This window comes from Calliopsis andreniformis, chromosome 6, assembly GCF_051401765.1.
Source record: "Calliopsis andreniformis isolate RMS-2024a chromosome 6, iyCalAndr_principal, whole genome shotgun sequence".
Classification (NCBI taxonomy): Eukaryota; Metazoa; Arthropoda; class Insecta; order Hymenoptera; family Andrenidae; genus Calliopsis; species Calliopsis andreniformis.
The window spans coordinates 23,097,229-23,120,468 of NC_135067.1; the positions used below are offsets into that span (position 1 = coordinate 23,097,229).

General features: G+C 35.4%; 4 protein-coding genes across 7 annotated transcripts; 2 read left to right on the forward strand and 2 right to left on the reverse strand.

Annotated features, from left to right (window-relative positions):
• Positions 1–819: 819 nt before the first annotated feature.
• On the reverse strand, positions 820–7,557 carry LOC143180607 (uncharacterized). Its single transcript, XM_076380464.1, has 4 exons — positions 7,337–7,557; positions 1,971–2,056; positions 1,664–1,853; positions 820–1,482 (listed from the first exon to the last, which is right to left on the reverse strand). Exons 1-4 carry the CDS (start codon positions 7,343–7,345, stop codon positions 1,360–1,362), a joined length of 408 nt encoding a protein of 135 aa, XP_076236579.1. The 5' UTR covers positions 7,346–7,557; the 3' UTR covers positions 820–1,359.
• A 4,928-nt stretch (positions 7,558–12,485) lies between these two features.
• Positions 12,486–14,094, forward strand: Skpa (S-phase kinase associated protein 1 SKP1-related A). Of its 2 annotated transcripts, none has more exons than XM_076381263.1 (3): positions 12,486–12,621; positions 13,005–13,283; positions 13,382–14,094. In XM_076381263.1, the coding sequence occupies exons 2-3, from the start codon at positions 13,005–13,007 to the stop codon at positions 13,589–13,591; spliced, it is 489 nt and encodes a 162-aa protein (XP_076237378.1). In that variant the 5' UTR covers positions 12,486–12,621; the 3' UTR covers positions 13,592–14,094. The 2 variants fall into 2 exon arrangements, with proteins under 2 accessions (XP_076237378.1, XP_076237379.1); XM_076381264.1 differs by having other exon boundaries at positions 12,564–12,699.
• Positions 14,095–14,213: 119 nt separating this feature from the next.
• Positions 14,214–18,374, forward strand: Aasdh (Aminoadipate-semialdehyde dehydrogenase). Its single transcript, XM_076381258.1, has 10 exons — positions 14,214–14,535; positions 14,637–14,898; positions 15,001–15,459; positions 15,544–15,923; positions 16,000–16,088; positions 16,161–17,062; positions 17,171–17,322; positions 17,384–17,547; positions 17,611–17,874; positions 17,947–18,374. Exons 1-10 carry the CDS (start codon positions 14,532–14,534, stop codon positions 18,331–18,333), a joined length of 3,063 nt encoding a protein of 1,020 aa, XP_076237373.1. The 5' UTR covers positions 14,214–14,531; the 3' UTR covers positions 18,334–18,374.
• Positions 18,375–18,879: 505 nt separating this feature from the next.
• Gdi (GDP dissociation inhibitor) lies at positions 18,880–22,851 on the reverse strand. Of its 3 annotated transcripts, none has more exons than XM_076381260.1 (5): positions 22,579–22,851; positions 20,808–21,221; positions 20,511–20,724; positions 20,245–20,427; positions 18,880–20,167 (listed from the first exon to the last, which is right to left on the reverse strand). In XM_076381260.1, the coding sequence occupies exons 2-5, from the start codon at positions 21,203–21,205 to the stop codon at positions 19,811–19,813; spliced, it is 1,152 nt and encodes a 383-aa protein (XP_076237375.1). In that variant the 5' UTR covers positions 21,206–21,221; positions 22,579–22,851; the 3' UTR covers positions 18,880–19,810. The 3 variants fall into 3 exon arrangements, with proteins under 3 accessions (XP_076237375.1, XP_076237374.1, XP_076237376.1); XM_076381259.1 differs by having other exon boundaries at positions 22,490–22,851; XM_076381261.1 differs by lacking the exon at positions 22,579–22,851 and adding an exon at positions 21,317–21,401.
• Between the last annotated feature and the right edge of the window lie 389 nt (positions 22,852–23,240).

A 23,240-nucleotide genomic window follows, 5' to 3' on the forward strand; every position in this document is an offset into this window, starting at 1 on the left:
TGAGAGTATATGAATTGGAAATCGTTCTTATCTTTAGGTACAGATTTGTAATTAAAACTTTTAGATTCGTTTCCTACGTTCCGGCACGTTCCGGTAATGCTATGAGAAATATGTTGTTATCTTGTTCCAAGCTTACTTATCATAGGCATGTAATATTTTATAATTAGTATTCAAAGTATATTCGTTTATTGTTAGTGAAGGAGGATTTATTTAATACAATTAGTACGTATCATACATCATATTATATGTGTATATTGTTAGTTAAAGAAATAAATGTTGACCACCTAAACCTAATTCTAGTCCCCTTATAGGGACAATACGAAAAACAGCATTCCTATCTATGATATCAGATTCCGTGGTGCATGACGCAGCCTTAGCGCTAAGAGCACATTCCCATTTATATGACTTATAGCGCCATGCACATACACCAAATACATATGTACTTCCATACACATATATCAGGCGTACACTCCAAAACTTTAAATGCTAATTTCGTTGAAACATCAAAAGAGAATTTATATTTTTACTATACGAATTAAATATAATTTCTTCCGATTCTTTTATTTATTTTAGTTCAGTACTATATTTTTTCCCGATTTGTTTAACAAAATATTACAGAGCAGATTATCGGCAATTTTTTCCATCGACCGCTTTACGTATACATATGTAACATATGGATATATGTACGTATAGTACAGTTTTTATGGTAACTGTATGTACAAGTGCAATGATTCATTGTAGAATTTGTAAACTTTCGACTGTGTGGTGCGTACACGTAAGTTGTAAGTCTACTTTTAAATGTATAGAAAATGCATGAAACTTCCTAAAATTAACTGTTTTTATTATTTTTATATTCTCTCTTTTAAACACAATCAAGACGTTATTTGATGGTTTCTTTTACATTCGTTTATGCAGAAGGACTTAGCTGGTTACGCACATGGATGGTAACTGTATTGTATTTTTAATAAACCATTCCTTTAATAGGATAATTCAAGGAATTTCTGTGAATTTCACATGTACTTTCTGATGCTGTAGCACATAATGTATTGCAATAACATCGATACAGTGTTTCAATTATATTTCGAGTTTAGAGGAGAATGAAAGGGAGGCAAAGTGAATGAAAGAAAAGGGTAATATAGGCAGTAAGGTGGAAGAGATGGGAAGAAAGACGAGAGAGAGAGAGAGAGAGAGAGAGAGAGAGAGAGAGAGAGAGAGAGAGAGAGAGAGAGAGAGAGGAAAGGGATTTTATTCGATATAAACGACAGTATAGAAATAGGGCAAAACACACATTACGAAAAGTTCAATTAATGAAAAATATTTGCACGAGTCGAGTAAACATTTATTTCCCGATCAATTAATTCAATAGTCGTCCAAGGCTTCCAATTCTGATAAAAAGTTCTCCATTAATGGTGGCCTTTGTTCATCCATATCGTTGTTCTTTTGTCTATGTCGCGTAGAATACTTAATATCCTTTTGTAGATCCTGCGACAATAAAAATTTCTGTTTTTTTCAATGAAGTATAGAGCAGACTTTGACATTGCCTCCTCACAATCTACATACATTATTGTATTACATGTATTATTGTATTTAAAATCGCCTTTGTTTGTATATTCATACTTGAAATACATATCTATACCTAGGAACGTCATGGAAAACTTCTTACGTTATTAAATAAAGTGAAGAAGAGTTTCGATTTCGACCATGGAACAAAAGAAACGCGGCGTTTGTCTTCAAGTTCCTTGATGCAGTTTAAACTTCCTTTATTTCCGTCACAATCCGATCCGTACATGATCGGAAACATTGCGCGTTTCCTCGACATTGTGCCTCTGCAGGTGTGATGGAACGGGTACAATCTAAAGTAGATTGGTAAAGTACACAGTTAATAGTAGATAGTAAATAATCAGGTGAAGGTACATGGGTATATGTATACATATGTACATTCATAGATACATATACACACATATACTTACTCGCAATCTATGCTTTCGCCATGAACGTGAAAGTAGCAAAGGAAAAGAGCAAGAATTACCATGCATCGTTGGATGAACACGACAGCCTGTAAAAATATTAATTTCAAGCCTATTAGTTGATTTCGATTACATTCTCGACGTTGTAATGAAATAAACGAAAACAAATCCACAACTATTTGACAAATCTTACATAGATTCGGCTATAACGAGGGACCAAAGTCTCTAAATTTCGTTTCTTCTTATGTTCGACTTTCTACGAGAGGAAAAGGACATTTTTATTCAAAATCGATATCAGATCCCCATTTATTTTCAATGTGACGAAGGCGGAGAAAGAACAGAGTTCGTAGCTGCATCAGCCAATTTACGCCAAGTTGGTTCTTTCGACATCGCATATTCTTGTTATTTGTTAGCAAACCATCCGAGTACAACGGTTAATATAATCTTACTGTGAGAAGGTTGGGATAACTAAACGAACACGCTGAGTAGATGTCTATCTATCTACAACGAAACTATCTACTTGTATAATCAAAAAAGTGTCTAAAATTGATATAATTTTGCATGAATTGTATAGAAAATATTATAGAATACATATATGTATTCGCATAGGCAAACTTTCATCAATTTAACACAATTAGATACTTATAGAAGTTGCTCGATAATATGTATGTATGCGTATTCCTTTTTTTGTGGTGCAGCGTTGCGTACACCTCGAAAAATTCTACTTCCATGTGTACGATCCGAGAGTAATAACGAAGACAATTTACGCACTAAATATTTTCGAATGATATTCAAAATATTATAGCAAATTCTTCCTTTACGAATGATATATCAAGGATAAAATTCTATGCTCTAAAGCATACATAATTGTATTATAATGAAGCGGCTCCATGTAATTTGCGTGTTTCTAATTTGAGTCACTTAATCGATTTCCAGTTGGCACGTGATGTTTCCCGAGAGGATATTGCTAGAAATATTTGGGAGCAATGCAAATGTGTCTAAGGAAGATTGAAACACGTTGCATTGGGGCATGATAATACTGCAATGCGAAGAAAAATTGAAATTTTTAACAACTATTGGACACTTCACGAGGTATAATGGCGGAAAATGATACTATATGTACATGTAAAAATATTGATGGTATACTAATTTATGGATTAGTAAGCAATGTGCGCGATTCGATTAAGATTTTGGTAGGCGTTTGCACGAACACGTGAGCATCCCATAAAGACACGATGGATGAAATACAAATCGCTGACCTGATCGTTATCGATTGAACCATCCGCAAACCCATCGAGTGGTAGATATAGACACCTAGCGAGGTTGATATCGTCCTACGCGAGATAACTTTTAACGCGTCTTCTGAGTGCTGTTTTCGACGGTTTTGCATATAATCGGGAGTCTGAGTAGATATCTTATCATCGAGATCAAACCAAGGCGACATTTTGCCTTGTAATATGCTTAAATCGTCTGATGGATACAAGCAGACGATAGGGTACGTGGTTTCTAAAGTCGCCTTGTCTCTTCTCCCTACTTTTTCATTCTCATTTTCCATCTTTCGTAGTTCGAAACGAAGGACAAATGATACGCGCGATTCACGATAATCGCGTATTAAATTCGAAATTTGTCAAAGGAACCCCTCTATGAGGGTAGACGGCAGGTGGTGATGGGTCACAGTAGAGTAACATTGCACATGGTTAATTTTAGTTAATTGGCGGCTATCCTAATTGCAGGGATTATTCAAATGGATTGATAACAGACCTCCACACGAAAAAGCTATTGTGCATCCGCAACGATTGATGTTCTCACGTTTCTCGTTTGTTCACGAGTTTCTGAAATACAGACCAATCGAATTATCCTCTACAACGTACCTTTGTCATCGTATCAAAAAATTCCTGTTTCAAACGCGATAGTGTAAAGAATTTGAAACCAGAGAGATTATATTACTTTGCTTTCTCTACTACTGCATATTCTTTTACTACAGGTTTCGCTCGAAATATAATTGGTGTATATTTCATGCCCAATGTCAGAGCGCATAAAGAAAAGATGTATGTATGCATATTCCCACGTATCGAGTACGCATTCCGTTATGAGGAGTGTAAGATAACGTCGGCGAGTCTTTAATTGAAAAAGATTGTTCGGAAACGAGTTTATGAGCTGCGTACTCGGTCGTGTCGTGATACTTTTTGCCCTTTTACAAGGATTGTACTGTTAGCTAATCCCATCCCACCTATGATTCTTCATTAAAAAATACTCCCTGTTAGAAAGTAGTAGTTGTACGTAGCTAATGACCAATGCGAAATTTACTTATCGGTATAGATACGTAAATCATCGTGTAAACAGATCAAAATGCAAGTCCAAATTAGAAACATACCTACTTACACTTACTATATTTCTTTTCTTCTAGTATGTACATGCAGTTCAACTTTTTTATTCTATTTAGCTCTTTTGTTCCAGAGGCGTGAATGTTAATTTTCGCTGATCAAGGAAGACCAGGTGTGATAAAAGTATTCTAGGTGCAGTATCAGTGAAGAAAAGATAAACTCAATTTAACGTAATGCAAGGGTACGATGTCTACACATCGATTAACCAAACGTACACACTGAGAAAAATTCGTAACAGAAAATTAATTATCAAAGGGAGTCCGTCTTGGTGTACGTTTCACGCAAGGAACTTGCTCGTCCCTTGCCCCTACCAATGGGATAGTATCAGTTACTTGTTATTTTTTCGTGGAACCTTCGTACATTGTTTGCTTGCGAAACATTATGCGATAACCACTAATCGAACATTATTATAATAAGGTAGGCAATGCTGATACTGAATGCTGATGCTTAAATAATGGAATACCGATGTTTATCGCAAACACTGTAACTCGACAAATTTCGTTTCTTTTCTTTCATACCGTTAACTTTCTTATCTTCCGACAAACAGCTTTAGGCTAAGAGAATATATATATACCGTTTTCGAAATGATAGTCTTGAGTATCGAATATAAAATTTCAAAACAGGGCTTCGTGTTTATTTCTCTAAAATACTCAAATTCAATACGTTTGTAAAATACGTTAGGTATCAAAATCAATGACCGAAATCGAATGCACACATATCAATGATTTTTTTTTACCACTGTATTATATTTTCTTTGATCTTCCAGCATACACCGATTTCTGGTATTTCATTGTAACTTTTACCTCGTTTAGATTCGAATTTCTCAGTCTTGATATCTGGTTACGCATACATGATCATTAGCGGGAAAGGTTGGCCACATATGTTTCATTCGTCGCGGGTAAAACTGTTCTTAACGGCAACGCGAAATTTTTCGGTCAAAAGACAAACATCAACGAATTACCATGGACTTCCCACGTAAATCTGGCAAAAGTATGTATTATCAACGTCAGCGGATAATCGCAGGACCGTTTTCATTCGTTCAAGAAAAAATAAGAATATCTTTTGAAAAGTAGCTTCGCTCTTGAGAAAGGTGACGATCGTTCAAGAGCTGTCAAAATGCTTTTATCTTATTCTTTCGTGTTCAATCCTGAATTACTGATCTCTATAATTCCTTTTCGTTGACGAAATCAAATAGAAACATGATAGTACTGTGTATGAGAGACAGAGAGGAAAGAAAAAAGAAAGAGAGAGGAAAGGAGGGAGGATTGGAGAACGCTAGTGAAAAGGGGAAAAGCTAGGAACGCACGATTTAACTCCCGTCCCGGATGTGGGACGTCTTGGCGTCTCTCTGTCTCGTGGCACAGAAAAAGCTCTTCCACCCTTTTCTCTCTTCTCTCCATTTTTTGGAGTTTCGTTCACAACACTGCGGCTCTTTTCATGTTTTTTAAGACCCTGTACGTCCTTTCTTCAAACTTCTTCATCTTATGTTCTTGATTACGAATTCTATAGGTGAACACCATCATTGTCTACTTTTCATTTAAAGATACTAGTCAGGTTACAGCGCGATTCTTTGGATGTTGCGATTGAGTATGAATTTCAACAGTTACCCTATACATATGTCGAAAATTAGAAATGCGAATAAGTCGAACCGATTCTCCCTCTGACTTGGCCAATCAATTCTTCCATGCGTCACGTTGTTGTCGTAGGAATTGATGGTGATTTCGAAACGAATTGTTCATCATCATCATCATAGAAGACACAGAATAGGAGCAACAAAACCAATAACTACCGTCATAAAAAGTTATGACTACTGACCGCGGATGGCACTGATGAATCTCTAACGCGTAATAGTTTGCATGCGAAAATCCCTGGCGCCGCGTTATCTACTTGTTAATGCAAAACCGTCAACGATTCATTCAATACGAGCGGGAAAGTTTATGTGTTCTCTGGCGACTAGACCGAGACTCGATGCAACCTCTTCTCGCGACGAATGTGTTTCTTCCTCTTCGTGCACCAATGCATGCTTTCCTCTCCTGTTCTACTCCACTCTCGATCTAACGATCGCTGTAGATTTACAAAGCACACACGGTCCTGATAATAATTCTTTTCTATTGCATATGAGACTTATCTTTTCTTAGTGACAAGACAAGCTTTACACTTTGTCTGCTTTCTCGCATAATGTATCGAGCCTTTATGAAGGTAATCGGTCAAATTTTGGACAATATGTAGATACATTTCAAGATAGCTTTACGGCTTATTGTTTGAAAAATTCTCAGAGTTTCTATGAATATCATTCAAAAACGAATTATGTTTCTATCTTCTTTATCATTCGCTCTCCTTACTTTATCGTCCACAATGCACCATAGTTATTTAATTTTATTTGTCCATAACGTATCATTGTCCAGCACTCGTCTAAGCTATTCCGTAAAATAAACGCATCGAAAGTTTCCAATACGACACAAATATACCTAGATCTTCGAACTTTATGATCATCCCAAGAGAACAACGCCGCGTCGCGCCGCGCCGCGCCGCGCCGCGCCGCGCCGTCTCGACAATGACGAATGATTGCCTTTTCACGGTCGCATAAGCGACTGGTAAATATCTTGCTATCGAATATAACAAGTTATTTGTTATCTATAGCGTCGCCACTTTAACAGGTACATTCAAAATATGTACCTACTTTATGTTCTTTCAAGTCAAATCGAATTCGATTTAAATACAGCATTAATTGAAATTCTGCGGATTACTATAACAATCGGTTCGGAAGTTACTCGAGTTATTCCACATATGTAGCGTGTCGTTTCATAATGCATCGTATTCAACATTCCTACCTCGTCAGCATTTTACGCGACTTATCGCAGGACTTTCGATTACTAGATTTAGGTGTAGAATATTAATAGTGATTTGACTAATTACGCGTTCGTAAGAGAAAGGTTTGAAAGGGAAGCAAAAAAATATGTAAGGTTGAAAGTGTGTAGCACTTACCGTTGTCATATCTATGAGGAGCAAGTTATGAAAGGTCGAGTGGAGAAGAAGCGAACCGGTCGTTGGCCGGTGGTGGGTACTCGTGTTTCCCTGGAATCACTGGGTAAAGGATGAGCCCCGACGACGGGTGAGGATCCTAGCACGAGGCGATCACGAGGCCACGAGTCTTTGGTTCTGACTTTAAAATCGTCCGAACAAGGAGGGGGTGCTTGGAGTTTGGAGGTCAGAGGGCGAGTGATTGGTGGAGCTTGCGCGGGCTACATTTATACTGCAACCACTCACCCCTCTTCCTCGATCTTCTTCGGTGGCACCAAGAGGTTCCCACCGTGTCCACCACCATTCGCACCAGCTCCACCAACGTGTTCCTCCTCCACGCTGTTACGGCCGCCCCGTATGTATCGTACACCCTCTGTCTCATTACGTCATTGGACCGAGTCTCCACCCAGAACGATGATATCACAGGAAATCGCCGACAAGACTGACGACCGCCGAATGCCACGAAACACTACTTTCAGGGGTAGCGGGACCTTCTTACGTAAATTCATGAATGGAACTTTGTGAATGACCCTCCGTCTACAGCGGAACGATCTTAATCTTAATAATCTTGATCATCTTAACCCGGTTATACATGTACATGTATATACGTTTCATATATTTTTATATATGTACCACAAATCTTTTTCGATCATGCAATATGTAAGTAGCAGGTCTATGATGAAAACATGTCGAAGTTTTGTGGCAGATATTTCGATACTTACATAAAAAGCAGCGGAATGAATGAAACTAAGTAAATACTTATTTAGTACTCGGTTAATGTAAGGGCATCTTTTTCTTCTTGTTCTAGGAATTGTAAGGACAAACGGCCACTCAGCGAAGCCACTGCTCATGATTAAGTAGAAAAGTTGTATCCGCGGGAATGCGTCTCGCGATACTTTGAGAAATCTTAATTGTTACCGTTAAAACGATGTAACTTGCAAGTTCTACCCACTAACAAAATAAGATAATTCGCTCGTCTTCAACAAAATTAACGAATTGCGAATTTTCTTCTGTGCCACGTTATTCATTTCAGAAACGATGCATAATTTCAATAATTTCCATATTAACCGCGGTATAGCATTGGACATTCGAAAGGTCTTGATAGAGAAGATACCGACGATAGAAAGAAGGAGTATCGAAAAGGTTACTTTCGCAATCTTTGGATACACTTACAATTGATTCCCAGACGTACACACACTTACATACTAGTACATTACGTTTCGGTGTATCAAGATCTTTACGAACTCGTTCGAGTGAAACGAATTCTCTCTCATTTTTATCTCCCGTTTCTTACATTTTGCTGGCCATTCTTCGTGGTTCTCATTTATCGCAGGCATCGTGAAAACTCGAGCGTCCAATCAATCAAGTTGACCAGTTAATATTTAATTTCATTGATCGTCGTTCGAAGGCGGGGGTGGAAACCAGAAACAGTGACACAGTATCATAGAATTAAAAAGCTGACTCCAGCAATTCAAAGTGTCGATTTACTCAAACTTCAGAGACCGTCGGATATGTATAAATTTTGACAGGCCGTTTATAACGAAATAGCGAGACTTAATATCAGTGTCAAAAGATGTACTCGAGAAATTTCCACCGACGATAGTTAACGAACGTAAGAATTACAGGGGCGAATTTTTTTTTAGGAATAATTAACCCACAACGGCCACGTAGGTCTCATTAAAAACGACAGGCAAGACTTGGCAGGTAGGTATCTGTTTAATGCGAAAAAGTCGACGTTCGCTTTCCTTTTCTTTTCCTTTCCGCAGCTTTCTTCTTCTGTTTACACCTGCTGAACAATTAAAAAACGTATTTTAACGAGAAACATATAAAAAATCGTATCATATCGTGAAATATGCATCTGTCCTTTGTTGTTACGTTTAAAATTTAAGGAAGATCCCCTCTTAGACTACCGTCATGCGTGCAAGTTAGGAACAGAAAAAGGATGTATGTATCAGCAACGTTTCCGCGAACGAACCTTTGCGTTATTATATCCATGTACATTATATGCAAGCGACGTCATACAAGTGATCATTAAAGTACCAGCAAATGTAGTTCTTATTGTTATATTCAGGCTTTAGGGTATGAACTGTGTCTTTTTCAAAACAGAACGAATTCGTCTCAAAAATGATATCCGCGTCATGTTAAAATCGTCATCGATGCCAAGTTGCGAGTGTTCTTCGAATGAACACTGCAAACTGCGTCAGTTAGTTTTTTGCAACAGTGAATAGACTGCTATAAGTCAGACCTCTCGTTTCGCTGATTCTTTGTCGGTATCGTTGCGGGTCAACGAAATTGTAACGAGCTTTCTTCTCTCTTACTCTCTTATCGCGTAATCAGAAAAAAGCGATACGAAGAAAGATTAATGATTATCGGAGGTAACCGCAATTAATCCGCAATTATCCACACATTAATTTGGGGAAAAAGGCAAGAAAAGGAAATGGGCTGTGGGAAGCAAGGAATGTGTTACTAATCGAGAAGAGCTGCAGCGACAGACGTCGTGGCGCCTTTGCGTCGAAGGATTAGCATGATTCAGTATCTATCACCGCAACTGCTATACGGACCAATTGTATTGACAAAACCAGAAACGCAACTGTCCACCTCGACGTCATTATCCTTTCGTTTTCAAATATTCGCTTCTCTACCAATTTACCAGATGGACAAATTCATTTGAATATCGGCCAAACGAATCACTTCTTTATCCCTCGTTGTCTCTACTCGATTCTGAATCATGATTTTCGTTGGAACTCTTCTTTATTAGAAGCATCATGGTTCACTGTGAAAAATATACTGATAACTTATCTAAAATATCTTGAGAGAAGTTAAAACGCTTGAGAATCAAATCGATCGATTTGAAGAAAGTTGACATCACTTAAAAGCAAATTTTAATAAGACTTCATGGTGTAGAGTTGGAGTGGAAGTTGTAACTTATACAACCGACTTGTTCTTGAAGAGTACAAACGCTGCCTCGGGATATTTAACAGAAGTAATCTTTTAACATTTATTACAATTGCGATCGTTATTAAACAGTTGTGTAAGATTCGTAATCGTCAGCCTTAACTGTCTATAACTTTTCTTTTGTTTCTTTTCTGATTCTTATTTCAAATTCCTTATAAAACTTTTGAAGCTTCCTTAATTAGCGGCAATCCCATGCTCAAAGAGTTTTTCGCGGCTTCGCATTTGCGACGTTGATAGAAACCGTTAATCGATCTGCAGGAATATTTGCGTAATCGTAGATTTTAGGATACAGAATATTCCAACTTCTAAATCTTTCGAAATCAGATGAAATTTTTCTACCGGGAAAGTGAACAAGAGCACAATTCTGCGCGTAAGTAATTCCATCAAAGGAAAGACCGAAAATTGATGATTCATACGACTACGAAGTACTCACTCATTCATGCACCCTGTTTTGTTCTTTTTCGACCTATTCAGCTATCCTGACATTTTGCCCTTTCTACGAAAAAATTATGTTCGACCAAATGTCGAGTACATATATCGTTCTGGTGGTCATTCTTGTCACGTTCATCCATGAACATGAACCCCTAATTGTTTCGATCGATGTAAAAATACGGTCGCTCAAGGCAGACTTTGAGGGTTGCCATTTTTGCTTTCTCTTTTCCCTGAAAGAGAATATTTTCAATTTCATTCCGTTCCACGGTGATGGTCGAAGCAAGGGAGGAAAGCAACGAGAAAATACAACACGTGTACGTTGAAACGTACGTTCGTTTGTCCTGCTTCGGGCAAACTAACTCGTATTAATGCACTTTTCGACGCATCGACGCTGAAACTACTCTTGTGAGCTGAGCTTGTCTCGCTCGATCGGCTGAAGGAAAATCAAATGAACTTTTTGCTACAGCAATCGAAACATCGTAACTATACTATGTAGAATGGTTTGTAACCTCTTCTACTCTTGAGTACACGGTATTTTCCTCTATGAGATTTTTTTTCTTATAAAAATAACAGTGCGGAAAAGGAAGCATGATAATATTTCTTCAGTATCTCCGAAAGAGAAAAGGAATAGTTAAGATTAAGAGAGGAAAGCCCGAAAGGAGGAGGATATTTGTGCGTAGGTTGCTGGCGCCTAGAAGAACCCCCTGTTTATGTATCCCTAACTTTCATACTTCTCTCGTAGGTACGAAAATCGTTCGAGTAATAATGAAGCGTAGTTTTATTGCTCGAAAGCCGCCGGCTTCTCGTACGCTCTCATTTTTTATAACGCTTATACGCGAAATTGAGCGGATCATTACAGAAAATTATGGTGCAATTTTTCTTTTTTAATTTACGAACACATGGTTATTTTCAAATCTAAGTATTCGGTGACGTATACTTGAGACTTGGGAGTGCCGCGTTATATCGAGACAAAATTTTGATTCGCCTCTAAATACAAGAAAAGAGGGAGAAATGAAACTTTTCGCCGAAAGTAATTGACGTCATTGAACGGCTTTTTACCTTTAAGTCAAATTTCCTTTCTTTTCCTTTCATTTTTCAACTTTTTCCTATTTTCAAAGTAGGGTATAGGTATAATCTTATCGAAGAAAAAGAGATCACTTCGTCTGTCTTTATGTACATGACTATTTTATGCATCCAAAGAACGTAAAAAATGAAAACGTTCTTTTATACTATGCAAGGAAGAGAACATAAAGAAAAGGAAAAGGATAAACAAAAGTGCTTTTATATTTGTGTCTCTTTTATAAATCAGTTGAGATATTTCGCATAGTTAGTTTTTTTATTATTTCATGTATTTACTTAAAATCGCAGAAAAAGGTAAGCGTACCTAAAGTATAATATGTTCAAGAATACAGTCCAACAAATGTACGTCATTTTTATCAGTTATAGATCAAGTATTTCATTATTTCACATTTACCGTCACTTTTCTTTTGACAAATTTTGCGCAATAAACCTTTTTCATGGCCCTTGTGTAGTATCGCAGTGACATCTTGCGTTAGTTGTGCAAGCTGTATGGGAGCTGTACGGGCAGTACGAAAGCTATACCAAAACCGACGAGAAAGAGAAGAAAATAGAAGAGCAAGAGAGAGATAACTACGATTTCGAGGTACCGAAAAGGACAGAACGTTATACAACTGTACACAACGAAGACCGAAATATTGGGTCAGAAGGAGAAAATAAAGAGGGAATTGAGGGGAAGCTAGAAAGGGATCGATAAAGAGCAGGAGAACAAGTGCCTTCTGCTGATCGCCGTTGGAGCAAATTCTTTAATATTTTTCTCCGTTAATCTTAACGAGCATTTAACGGTGATTTTTCCAACTCTTTCTTGTTCTTAAGTGTTAGAAGCTTCTACGCAACACTCTGCTCGATTGTGAAGATATAAAGTTGATATTTCTTACACACGTTATAAGAAAATGTCGTTCGCAACGATGAAGTTCCTGCTTATTTTCGAAAAGAAATGATAAATAGTGAACATATTCAATCGTAAGTTAATAGTGGACGAATTAGAAAAGTTTTAAAATTATTTAAATGATAGGTCAAATCATTGACGCATTTTGGGTCAGGAAAATAAAAGTACGTGTATCAAATTAATGAGAGACTTCATCGTTGCAAGGAAAACAACACTCAGGTTCAATTATACTTGAATACGTAAACATGTAGCACGACGAATGTTTAAAATCTGTTCTAGATGCCTAATATTAAGCTACAAAGTTCAGATGGTGAAGTTTTTGAAGTGGATGTTGATATTGCAAAATGTTCGGTGACTATAAAGACTATGTTAGAAGATCTTGGTATGGATGAAGACGAGGAAGAAGTTGTTCCTCTTCCAAATGTTAATTCTGCCATTCTCAGGAAAGTAATATTATGGGCTACCTATCACAAGGATGATCCACCACTACCCGAAGATGATGAAAATAAAGAAAAACGCACTGATGACATAAGTTCTTGGGATGCAGATTTCTTAAAAGTAAATGTCTCCTCTGTTTGACATACTTTATGCATATTTACCAAACGGTAAAGGAAATATTGTATAAGCTTCTATATACTTGATTAATTTGTTTATAGGTTGATCAAGGAACTCTTTTTGAGTTGATTTTGGCAGCTAATTACCTTGACATTAAAGGACTTTTAGATGTAACATGTAAAACTGTTGCTAACATGATAAAAGGCAAAACACCTGAAGAAATTCGAAAGACTTTCAATATTAAAAATGATTTTACCGCATCAGAAGAAGAACAAGTTCGCAAAGAAAATGAATGGTGTGAAGAAAAATAGACCAAGATATTCAGAAACGGTTAATTTTTGGTTTTCTAAAATTCTAATGAACATTTAGAAATTAATCCGCCGATGATACACTAATTATATTATATTCGTGTGTTTCATAATTTTAATAACCACACATAATTTTTTGATTGATGCACCAAATATTCCTATATAACATAGATTTCTGCTTTCAAAATATTGAAGGTCACATTGATGTGTCTGTGGTTTATTTATCCCCCATTTTTTGTATAACATTAATCACGCAGACACGAAGTTCACAAGTATAAATATAAATAGCATATCTCCCTAGTGACGCAGTCGATCTGCGTTACGTTTGGTGTACTAGATCTGCAAATTACCTTTTGTCTATGTAGAATATAAGTTTAATTTCTACACTTGGTAGTTTTATTTACATCTTCCTTGTACAAATAATTCTAAGAAAATAGAAGTAGTAAACACAAGTATAAATTGTAAACAGTATAAATTGTATTGAAAAATTAAACTTGTAAAAGCAGTGTCTGTGCATTATATAATCAATAATATTTTAATTCTACTTCCACTGTTAGAACAAACATTAAGTTGCATAAATATGTAATACATAAGTCGATATTGATAATTTAACGTTTTATGGATGTACGTATGTGCATAGGTACATACATTTGAATAAAACGTTTCAATACTTTCTGTAAATCAAAATCTATATGTTTTTTAAATGTTCTAAATGAAATTTTAGAAATGTAAATATACTTATATGTTCATTTATATCCAAAAAATGTGTCCATACAGTGTTTTTGATCTAAAAGCTAAAATAAACAGTGCATAACCTACGTCAAGGCTAACAGATGTATTTAGAAAACGCTGCATTCCATCATTTTTATTTTCAATCATGGTTTAAGTGTTAAACAGAAATGCAGTTTTTATTAGGCTGATGTTCACGTATATTTGACACATAATGAGTGAGTATGAACATTTTTTTGTAGTAAACAAATTAGAGTTAAAAAATTGATTATGATGTAGTCACAGCTTTTACTTATTCAAGCTTCGACAATTTTTTTAGATAATGCAGAGAACAATTTAAAATGTTCTTTCAACAATCCAACAAGTGTGATGAAAAAATTGCATGAGATTTGTAATTGGAATGAAACTGATAATGCAGCAATAGAATATCATGATTTACAAGAAATTATTTACATAACATATAGAGAACTTTTGGCTGCAAAGTTAATGTTGTCTGATCTTTTAACATTTATACAGAACCCTGAATTTATTGGTATATATTTTGATATTCCTATATATTGTGTAATTTCATTAATACTTGGGTAAGAATCGACATGTTTATCTTGATATACGTAAAATGTCTAAGACTAAATATAAAAGTATTGTAACTAATGTCAATTTTCTATCATTTTCTTTGTTTATAGGATTTTAACCAGTGAACACAGTTTTGTAAATATACCTTCAGATAAAAAAGAATATACAAGTTTGATAACTACTTTGCATATTCGTTACTTATTTTGTAAAGAAATACCAAATGAAGGAGATATTTTAAATCGGGTCAAAATACACAATGAATCTATTTATCTCGTGAAATTAAAACACATTCAGAAACAAGTAACACAACATGTGAAAGTAAATTATTATGCTTACGCAATTACTACTTCTGGCTCAACTGGAACACCAAAAGTAGTTAGAGTGTCTCACTCCTGTATAGTTCCAAACATTCTAGATTTGAACAAGATATTAGTTGTTAAAAAAACAGATAGAATTGCTCAATTCACAAATTTTTCTTTTGATCCTAGTATTATCGAAATTTTTCTTGCTCTCTCAAATGGAGGAACATTATTTATGGTTTCAAAGACATTAAAGAACAATGCAAATAGGTAAGTGGAGATAAAAAAATGTCTAATAATATTAGCATTGCTTGTGCAAAAATTTAAATTTATAGAAATTTCCCTCATTTTCAGATTATTAGAAGTAGTTTATTCTAGTCAAATTACTATATTACAAATGACTCCATCAGTTTTTTTGTATAACTGGACCACAAAATGTTTAAGAAACACTATTTTAAGTAATAATACATCGCTTAGAATTCTTCTTTTGGGTGGAGAACCATTTCCAAAAATTGAACTATTTCATGAAATTAAACATCCCCAAAATAATACAAAAATCTATAATATTTATGGTATTACTGAACTGTCATGTTGGGCCAGTATTAATGAGATTATACCAACAAACCTTCAACTTGATACACGTCTATTAGGACAAGCATTATCGCATACTATATTTCAAGTTAAAGATGAGTTAGGAAATGTTGTGGCAAATGGTACAGGCTTTCTTCATATAGGTACTTATTTTGACTTCTTTTATTCTGTATAGTCATCGTAAAATGAGACTTAACTTTTATATATATTTATTTATAGGAAGTAACAGTAGAATTTGTGTAATAAATGATGAAAGTATTGAAGATTTCAAACTACCTGTATTTCGTGACACTGGTGACATAGTTCATGTAAGCATATGCAGTATTTGGATGTATTGTTTATTAGTTTATTTTATGCAATAAAATATATTTCTATTTTAGATTGATAAAAACAGTAGAATATTTTATAAGGGAAGAAAAAATAATATAATAAAAAGATTTGGTAATAAGGTGGATTTAATAAAGCTTGAAGAATTTATATTACAACTAAATTTTGTTAAATGTTGTTATGCTTTATGGGATGAAAACTGCCATAAACTACATTTGTGTTTGACAACAAAGGAAAAAGTTATAGATTACTCCAATGCAAAAGATGCTGTAACCAAATACTTACATAACTTAGATCCCTTGGAAAGGCCAAATGAAATTCATTTCTTGAAACAATTTGAATGTACCTCCAGTGGAAAAGTTTGTATAAAATTTCTAAAGAAATATATAAAAGAGCAGACAACAAAGAAAAATGTAGAAGATGATGACAAAGTAAAAAATATTGAAGAAATATTTCAATGCGTTTGGAGGGATAGTTTAACATGTGAAACTGATGGATTTATAAGCGGAGGAGGATCATCTATAATAGCACTTCAAATGTCAAGTACTTTGTCTGAAAAAATGAATATAGAATTTCCTGAATTAATTGGCATGTTTTTAAATAATGCCAGAGCAGATGAATGTCTTAATTACATAAAAGCTACTGTATTAAATTATCACAAAGAAAGAGTAGCCAACAATGTTGAATGTCATTCTTGTAACAATGAACTAATACCCTTAATTGACATAGCTAAAGAACATGACAAATACATTAATGCAGAATGTCAAAGTTCAGATCCATTTCAAGTTCCCACATATAAATGGTATAAATGTAAAGGTCAAATGTTTAGTGACACATTATTTACAGATAAAAAATATACATTACAAAAAAATACGATTTTAAAAATTGAAATATTGAAAACATATGATTTAGAAAAATGTGTAGATGCATCACCAACGATATTTCATTATTCAGAGTAAGTAGTAAATTGTATTATAAAGAATGTCTCGTTTTAGCCTTTACATGTGACTAATAAATGTATCTTTTTATATATATATATATATATATAAATATATGTATATAGTGGAAACACGTATGGCACAGTTGGTTCACATTCTGGTTTCATTTTTACATTTCAATTAGTGAAAGATAGCTATATTCCTATATTTAGAATAAAATTACCTAATAGAATTGAAGCTTCAATTTTAATCTTAGATGATTTCAAGGGCATAGTAGGTAAGTTTTTTATTATTTGAAAGATTTATTTCTTCGTTCTTCTCTATTTATTTCTTTGCAGGATGTCACGATGGTAATGTGTACTGTTTACATTTAAAGACAGGAAAAGTTATTTGGAAATATCAGACGGGAGACGTTGTAAAATGTTCTGCAATAGCTTGTAAAGAACGGAAAAAAGTATTTGTTGGTTCTTACGATTTTTATATATACTGCCTCTCTGTAAAGGTATATTAAAATATTTAGTTGAAATTGCATATAAAGAGTCTAATAAAAAAAATTTGAACGTAGGATGGAACTAACATTTGGAAAGTTCAGATCAGTAATGGAAGTATTAGCGCTTCTGGTTGTTTGCATTTATCATCGAATTCCGTCTTATTTGGAACTTTGGATGGTTTTTGTTCAGCAGTAGAACAATCATCAGGAAAGATTGTTTGGAAACACAAATTGGACAATCCTATTTTTGTCACACCTACAGTTTTAAACTCCGGCCTTGTTCTATTTTGTTCCGTAACAGGAATACTATGCTGTTTCGACATTGAAATCAATGTTCAGGTAATGAAAACTTAGTACATGAGTTTGCATAAAAAATTGTTTTCATCTTAATTCCTTTTTTTGATTTTGCAGATGTGGAACTATAAAATTAATGGTAATGTATTCTCAAATATTGTGAAAAGAAACGATACGCTTACAGGTTGTGAAAACATTATTGTTGCTAGTCAAAATAAGAATGTGTATTGTTTACAATCGATAGATTCTAGCTTTAAAAGTGAACCGAGTTTAAAATACGTATTAAATCTTCATTCACCAATTTTTGCAACTCCTTGGAACGAGGATAATATTTTGTACGTAGCGTGTACAGATGGTACCCTATATACTTATAACATTGCAAGAAATAAACTTACAAAGACTGTAAAGCTTCCTGGAGAAGTGTTTTCGTCGCCTGTTGTCAGTGATCATATTATGGTCGTCGGATGCAGGGATAACAATGTCTATGTTTTGAAAATTGCTTAAAATATTGTTAGTAAGCACGTAATAAATGTTCGTTTACGATATGTGTGTTCTATTAGTACATTACACAGAGCAGATAGAAATACAAAGTAATAATGAAATTAATACAATATGATTTATTTTTTACGACTGCCACATTATAATTACGTGAATAACATTTTAGATAAATTACTAGTGGAACGTGTGGCCACCATAGAATCAATAAATTTCGTACATAATACGAACTGCAGTGCGCTTACGGTTTTCAGCAAAGATACAAATAAAATAAAAATTTTGAGGGATAGCCAATCACTCACGTAACAAAACATTCACACATACATAAATGCACACGCATAGCATTTCCGAATCAATTCATATCTGTGCACAGTTATCTTTTTTTCTGATTTTCCAATACACTTTAATCGATAATGTTGATTAAAGTCATAAATATTCGACAGAAAATGGTTTGCTCTGGAAAATGTTCAAGCTTACGTAAAGTAACAACGTTGTAACGATTTCATTCTCTCTATATTCCCATCCTTATATGTTTGAGAATGAGAACGAATATACATATACCTATTAAATTTATATTTAAATGCTTGGCCGCTCTCTTGATCTTCTTTCTTCCAATATTTCGACAGACAGTTCCTTTTGTAAACCTTTTTTATCTCACATAATTGTTCATCGCAAGAACTTCCACATATGCCTATTTATTTTGTATTTCTATTTCATTTGTATAATTGAAATTTGAAATAATCTTAGAACCAAATGTGCAGTGTATGATGTTTTTTCTAATGCTAGACCGCGCGGCATGCTACTTGGATATCTACGCATAGAATCCATTTTCTTTCAAATTACTTCTATCTATATTGTACCTCGTGTTGTGATGCGTTTCGACTACTGCAAATAGCAATACAACTATAGGATTCTTTAACATGTACATACAATCTCAATAAACAGTTATCATTACTATCTTCATTTCATAATTAAAATATAGTACATTTATAAAGTCGCGAAAATCGACACTGCTCCATTCTCTCTAAAAGATATTCCGATGATTACGAATGTATAAATAGAATCGAGCCGTGCTGTGTATTTTAGTTTGCATTCTTTTCAAAATTTATCGAAAATATTCAGACGACGAATGATAAAAGTTTTAGTATCGATGTCCCGTGAAAATGTTCGCATCTATATATTTCAGAGAAAACGTGAAAAGGGCAGTATACAGACTGAGACTGAGATTGAGATTGAGATTGAGACTGAGATTGAAAAATAAATTTCCGATAATATTTACTTCTTTTGAAATTCTCCGCGAATGAGAATCTATAATGATTAGGCGCGAGCCTATTAGTAGATTATATCTACTATGAGACCCGAATAATCACCGACGTAGTCGGCAAACACATGTTAAATTACGTTATTCACTCGTTCTTTTTTCCCTTTTTAAATTTAAGATAAACTAGTTTTAAAAGTAACACCAGTAACGGTAATAGCCTTACAATTACTGGTCTTCATCGCCTAGGTCATGTTTCACTTTGTTCAAATCAAATTCTTCCCCGGTAGCTCGTTTAAATATATCAAGAACATCTAAACAAGTAGTTTCAAAATGCGTCGTAGCATCGTAACTCGTCGATATAAAGATCTGACTCTCCAAACCGTTGTCGGTTGGTTCCATGTAATCTGATACAGATACAAATTTTTGCCTGATCGGTCCAAGTAGATCCAAACCGGGCTTAATCTCCACCTCTGGATTTTTTGTTTCAACCGTGGTGGATACCATGGCAATAAACCATCCTTTTGCTGCTACTTGATGGGTATGCGATACTAATGATACATAGATATCGGAATTACGATTTACCTGTACAGAAAAATACTTATCCTTAGTTTTGATGTTTAAATGAATATTAGCTGAAAATGGGATACGAATTCACTAACTTGTTTTTGAGGAATAATAATTTGCGTGGAGAGAGCATCTCCTGTGTTTGGTATAGGATGATCCAAAAGGCAAATACATCTTATGACCTGACCCACTTTCTTCACACGATCCGGCACATATGTAGGATCGCAAAATACTTGTTTACATTGGGCTACTTCATCACCTGAACGTACACCAACGACCTATAAGAAAAAATAAATACTTAGTGATTATATCGAATTGATCATAGCTATCGTATAATTACAGGAGATTTCTATATTTTTACCTTTCCATCTTTCATCACTATTTCGTCGATTGGTTTGTCCAACATATACGTTCCACCATAAATAGCGCTGAGTCGTGCAAAACCTTGAGGAAGTTCGCCCAAACCGTACATCGGATACAGATATGGTGATTTTCCATAACGTGCTAAACTATCGCTATACAATTTAATTCTCCTTATAGTAGTAATTGCGCTTTGGCTTATATAGTCATCATCCCTGAAATGAGATAATTCCATGTGATTAATCGTTCAGTCGTTAACGATATATTCTTAAATAGAGTTATCGCTACCAGCGTTTACCTATAAAGTGCTAGCGCATGACCCGTAAAATCTTGAGTATTTTTATCGAGATTGAATTTATTATATAATGCGCTCATGCTATTGTTAAACGGATCGAAGCCGTCCCAAGTCTTTCGATCATCCTCCTGCATATTCTGCACCCATATCAGGAAACTACGGAAACGTCTTTTCTCGAAAAGACCCATCAGATCACTCGATAGCGCTTCCTGTTGGTCTATCGGCACTTTCGAGATTTTCCCCGACTTATAAACGTATGATCCTTCCACGGATTTAAATTCCAAATATCGGGTAACGCCGGTTTGGATTAAAAGTTTCACCAGCAGACCATTCGCCATTAAGAATTTCGGTATCAAATCAACGTTCCAATCGCGGCCACGGCCGTAAGTTTCATCTTGCATCGGGACCTTAAATTTTCTAGATAACATATATGAAATTCAAATTAATCATACGAATGTTTCATTCTTGCAGCACTCTTGAAATATTCGAATGAAAATTACGCTGAAACATACAATTATATTCGATTAGAATGAGAACCTCCGACCTCGTTGATTTTTATTCACAGGCGTATAAAATGGTTAACTGTATAACATTTTCTGCTAAAAAAAAAAGTAATAAGAAAATCTTGTCTATCAACCGTTACAGCAGAACGGATGGTTTAGACGTGTGTTGCGATTTATCGTTTGTGTAGCTGGATACTTGATAGCCATTAGAATCAACCAGAAGTACATGCAATCATACGGATGCGTTATCACTTTCATTTAGAGAATGGTAGAAAAGTCACATTACACTGTAATCTTGTTCATAATATAGTTTTGTTGTTTTACGAATTATGATCTCCGGAATACCCAAAATGGTAAAAAAAGATTCATTATCTGAAGCGATAGCGGTTACATTTATACGAAATAAATCGGTTTTAGGAAAATCACGGAGCAAATAAGACCATCGCATTCCACGTGACTAGAGTTCTTACATATAATTGTCAGATCGCTTAAATACACCAACATATGGTGCAGTTTTCGAGGAAGAGGTCTCTAAGAAGTAACGGGACATTTAACAATCAGGTAGAGATATATACTTGGTGCATACTGTATTCCTCTACATACTTTTCCCAACTTCGATCAATGTTATTTGAAATTTCGTTATTTGCTAGATATTTGAAACGATATGAACGTACAGTTCGAAGAGAAAAAGGAAAGAGTAAGGAAAAAGTGTGTAAAAGAGAAAACACAATGTGGTGCGCAAATTCCGTAGCGCAAACCACTACACTACCGATTTTGCCACGTTCGATCGAGCGTGTATGTATTTCGCAGGGCGGGCCCCTCCCCCTAACCGTATCGAGTGGTATTGTGGCATTCTAGCCTAGCCAACTTTTCCAATAGCATCGTTTAGAAAGGGATGAAAGTTTTGGAGCAACCGCACAGTAACGACGTGTTATCGCGGTTGACGGTATACGTCACGCTTTAGTTAGCAATACGCTCAGTGGAGGAGCTGAAAGAACGCGACGCGATAAATATTGCTGCAAGAAAAGAAGCAAGGAGAAAAAATGATTGTTTCGATAAAAAAATGAACGACGATCAGAGGTTCAGAGATAGCCTTCTACGCCGCTGATAGTTACAGTTTACAGTAAATCGTCAGTGAAATGGATCGGTGGAGGTTTGTCGGGACTTTTTCGGAAGACTTACGCGAATAAATCTTCTAGAGGCGTGATGGAGGCGGATTCACCGCCGTAATACTTGTTACGGTCTACATGGAGGACTTTCTTCCCACTAACCGACAGCATGCCAGAAAGTATGCACTCTTTCAGCCCGGTGCCCAGCACGATCGCGTCGTATTCTTCATTCATGTTGCTTGGAATGAGAAGGGACTGATCACGCTACTCTTCAACTTATACAACACAGAGTCTCCTCTAAGAAGACGAAAAGCACACCTGAGCACACCTGAGCACAACTGAGCAGAACTGAGCACAACTGCCAACTCGCACGACTATTATCAACTATTATGCCGGAACCCGGAACGGAAGACGTTCTGTCGTTCTGTCGCTCTGTCGCTCGTTACCGATGCCGATGACGGAGCCGCTGGTGGAACGGTGAAACTACGGATGATGGTGACATGGTGATCCTACCGCTGGTGGAGCTACTGCAGCATCGGTCTCTCCCTAGACTCCGACAATTCCCCATTTTCCCATTTTTCTATCTATTTCAATGCTCAATGCTTTTCTATCTATTTTGCGCTAACGATTCTCTCGCTTCTTACTACAGTTTCATTATTTTCTATCTTGAATTCTGTGCATCGATCTCATGGCTACAACTTTCGATTCTTTCAACAATATGCGTTTTCGTTTCTGCCTTTTATTCTTTAAAGCCTGCATAGATGCGATGACTGGCAAATACGCGAATAAATACGTCTAAGCATAATTGGCTAGGGACTTTGTGT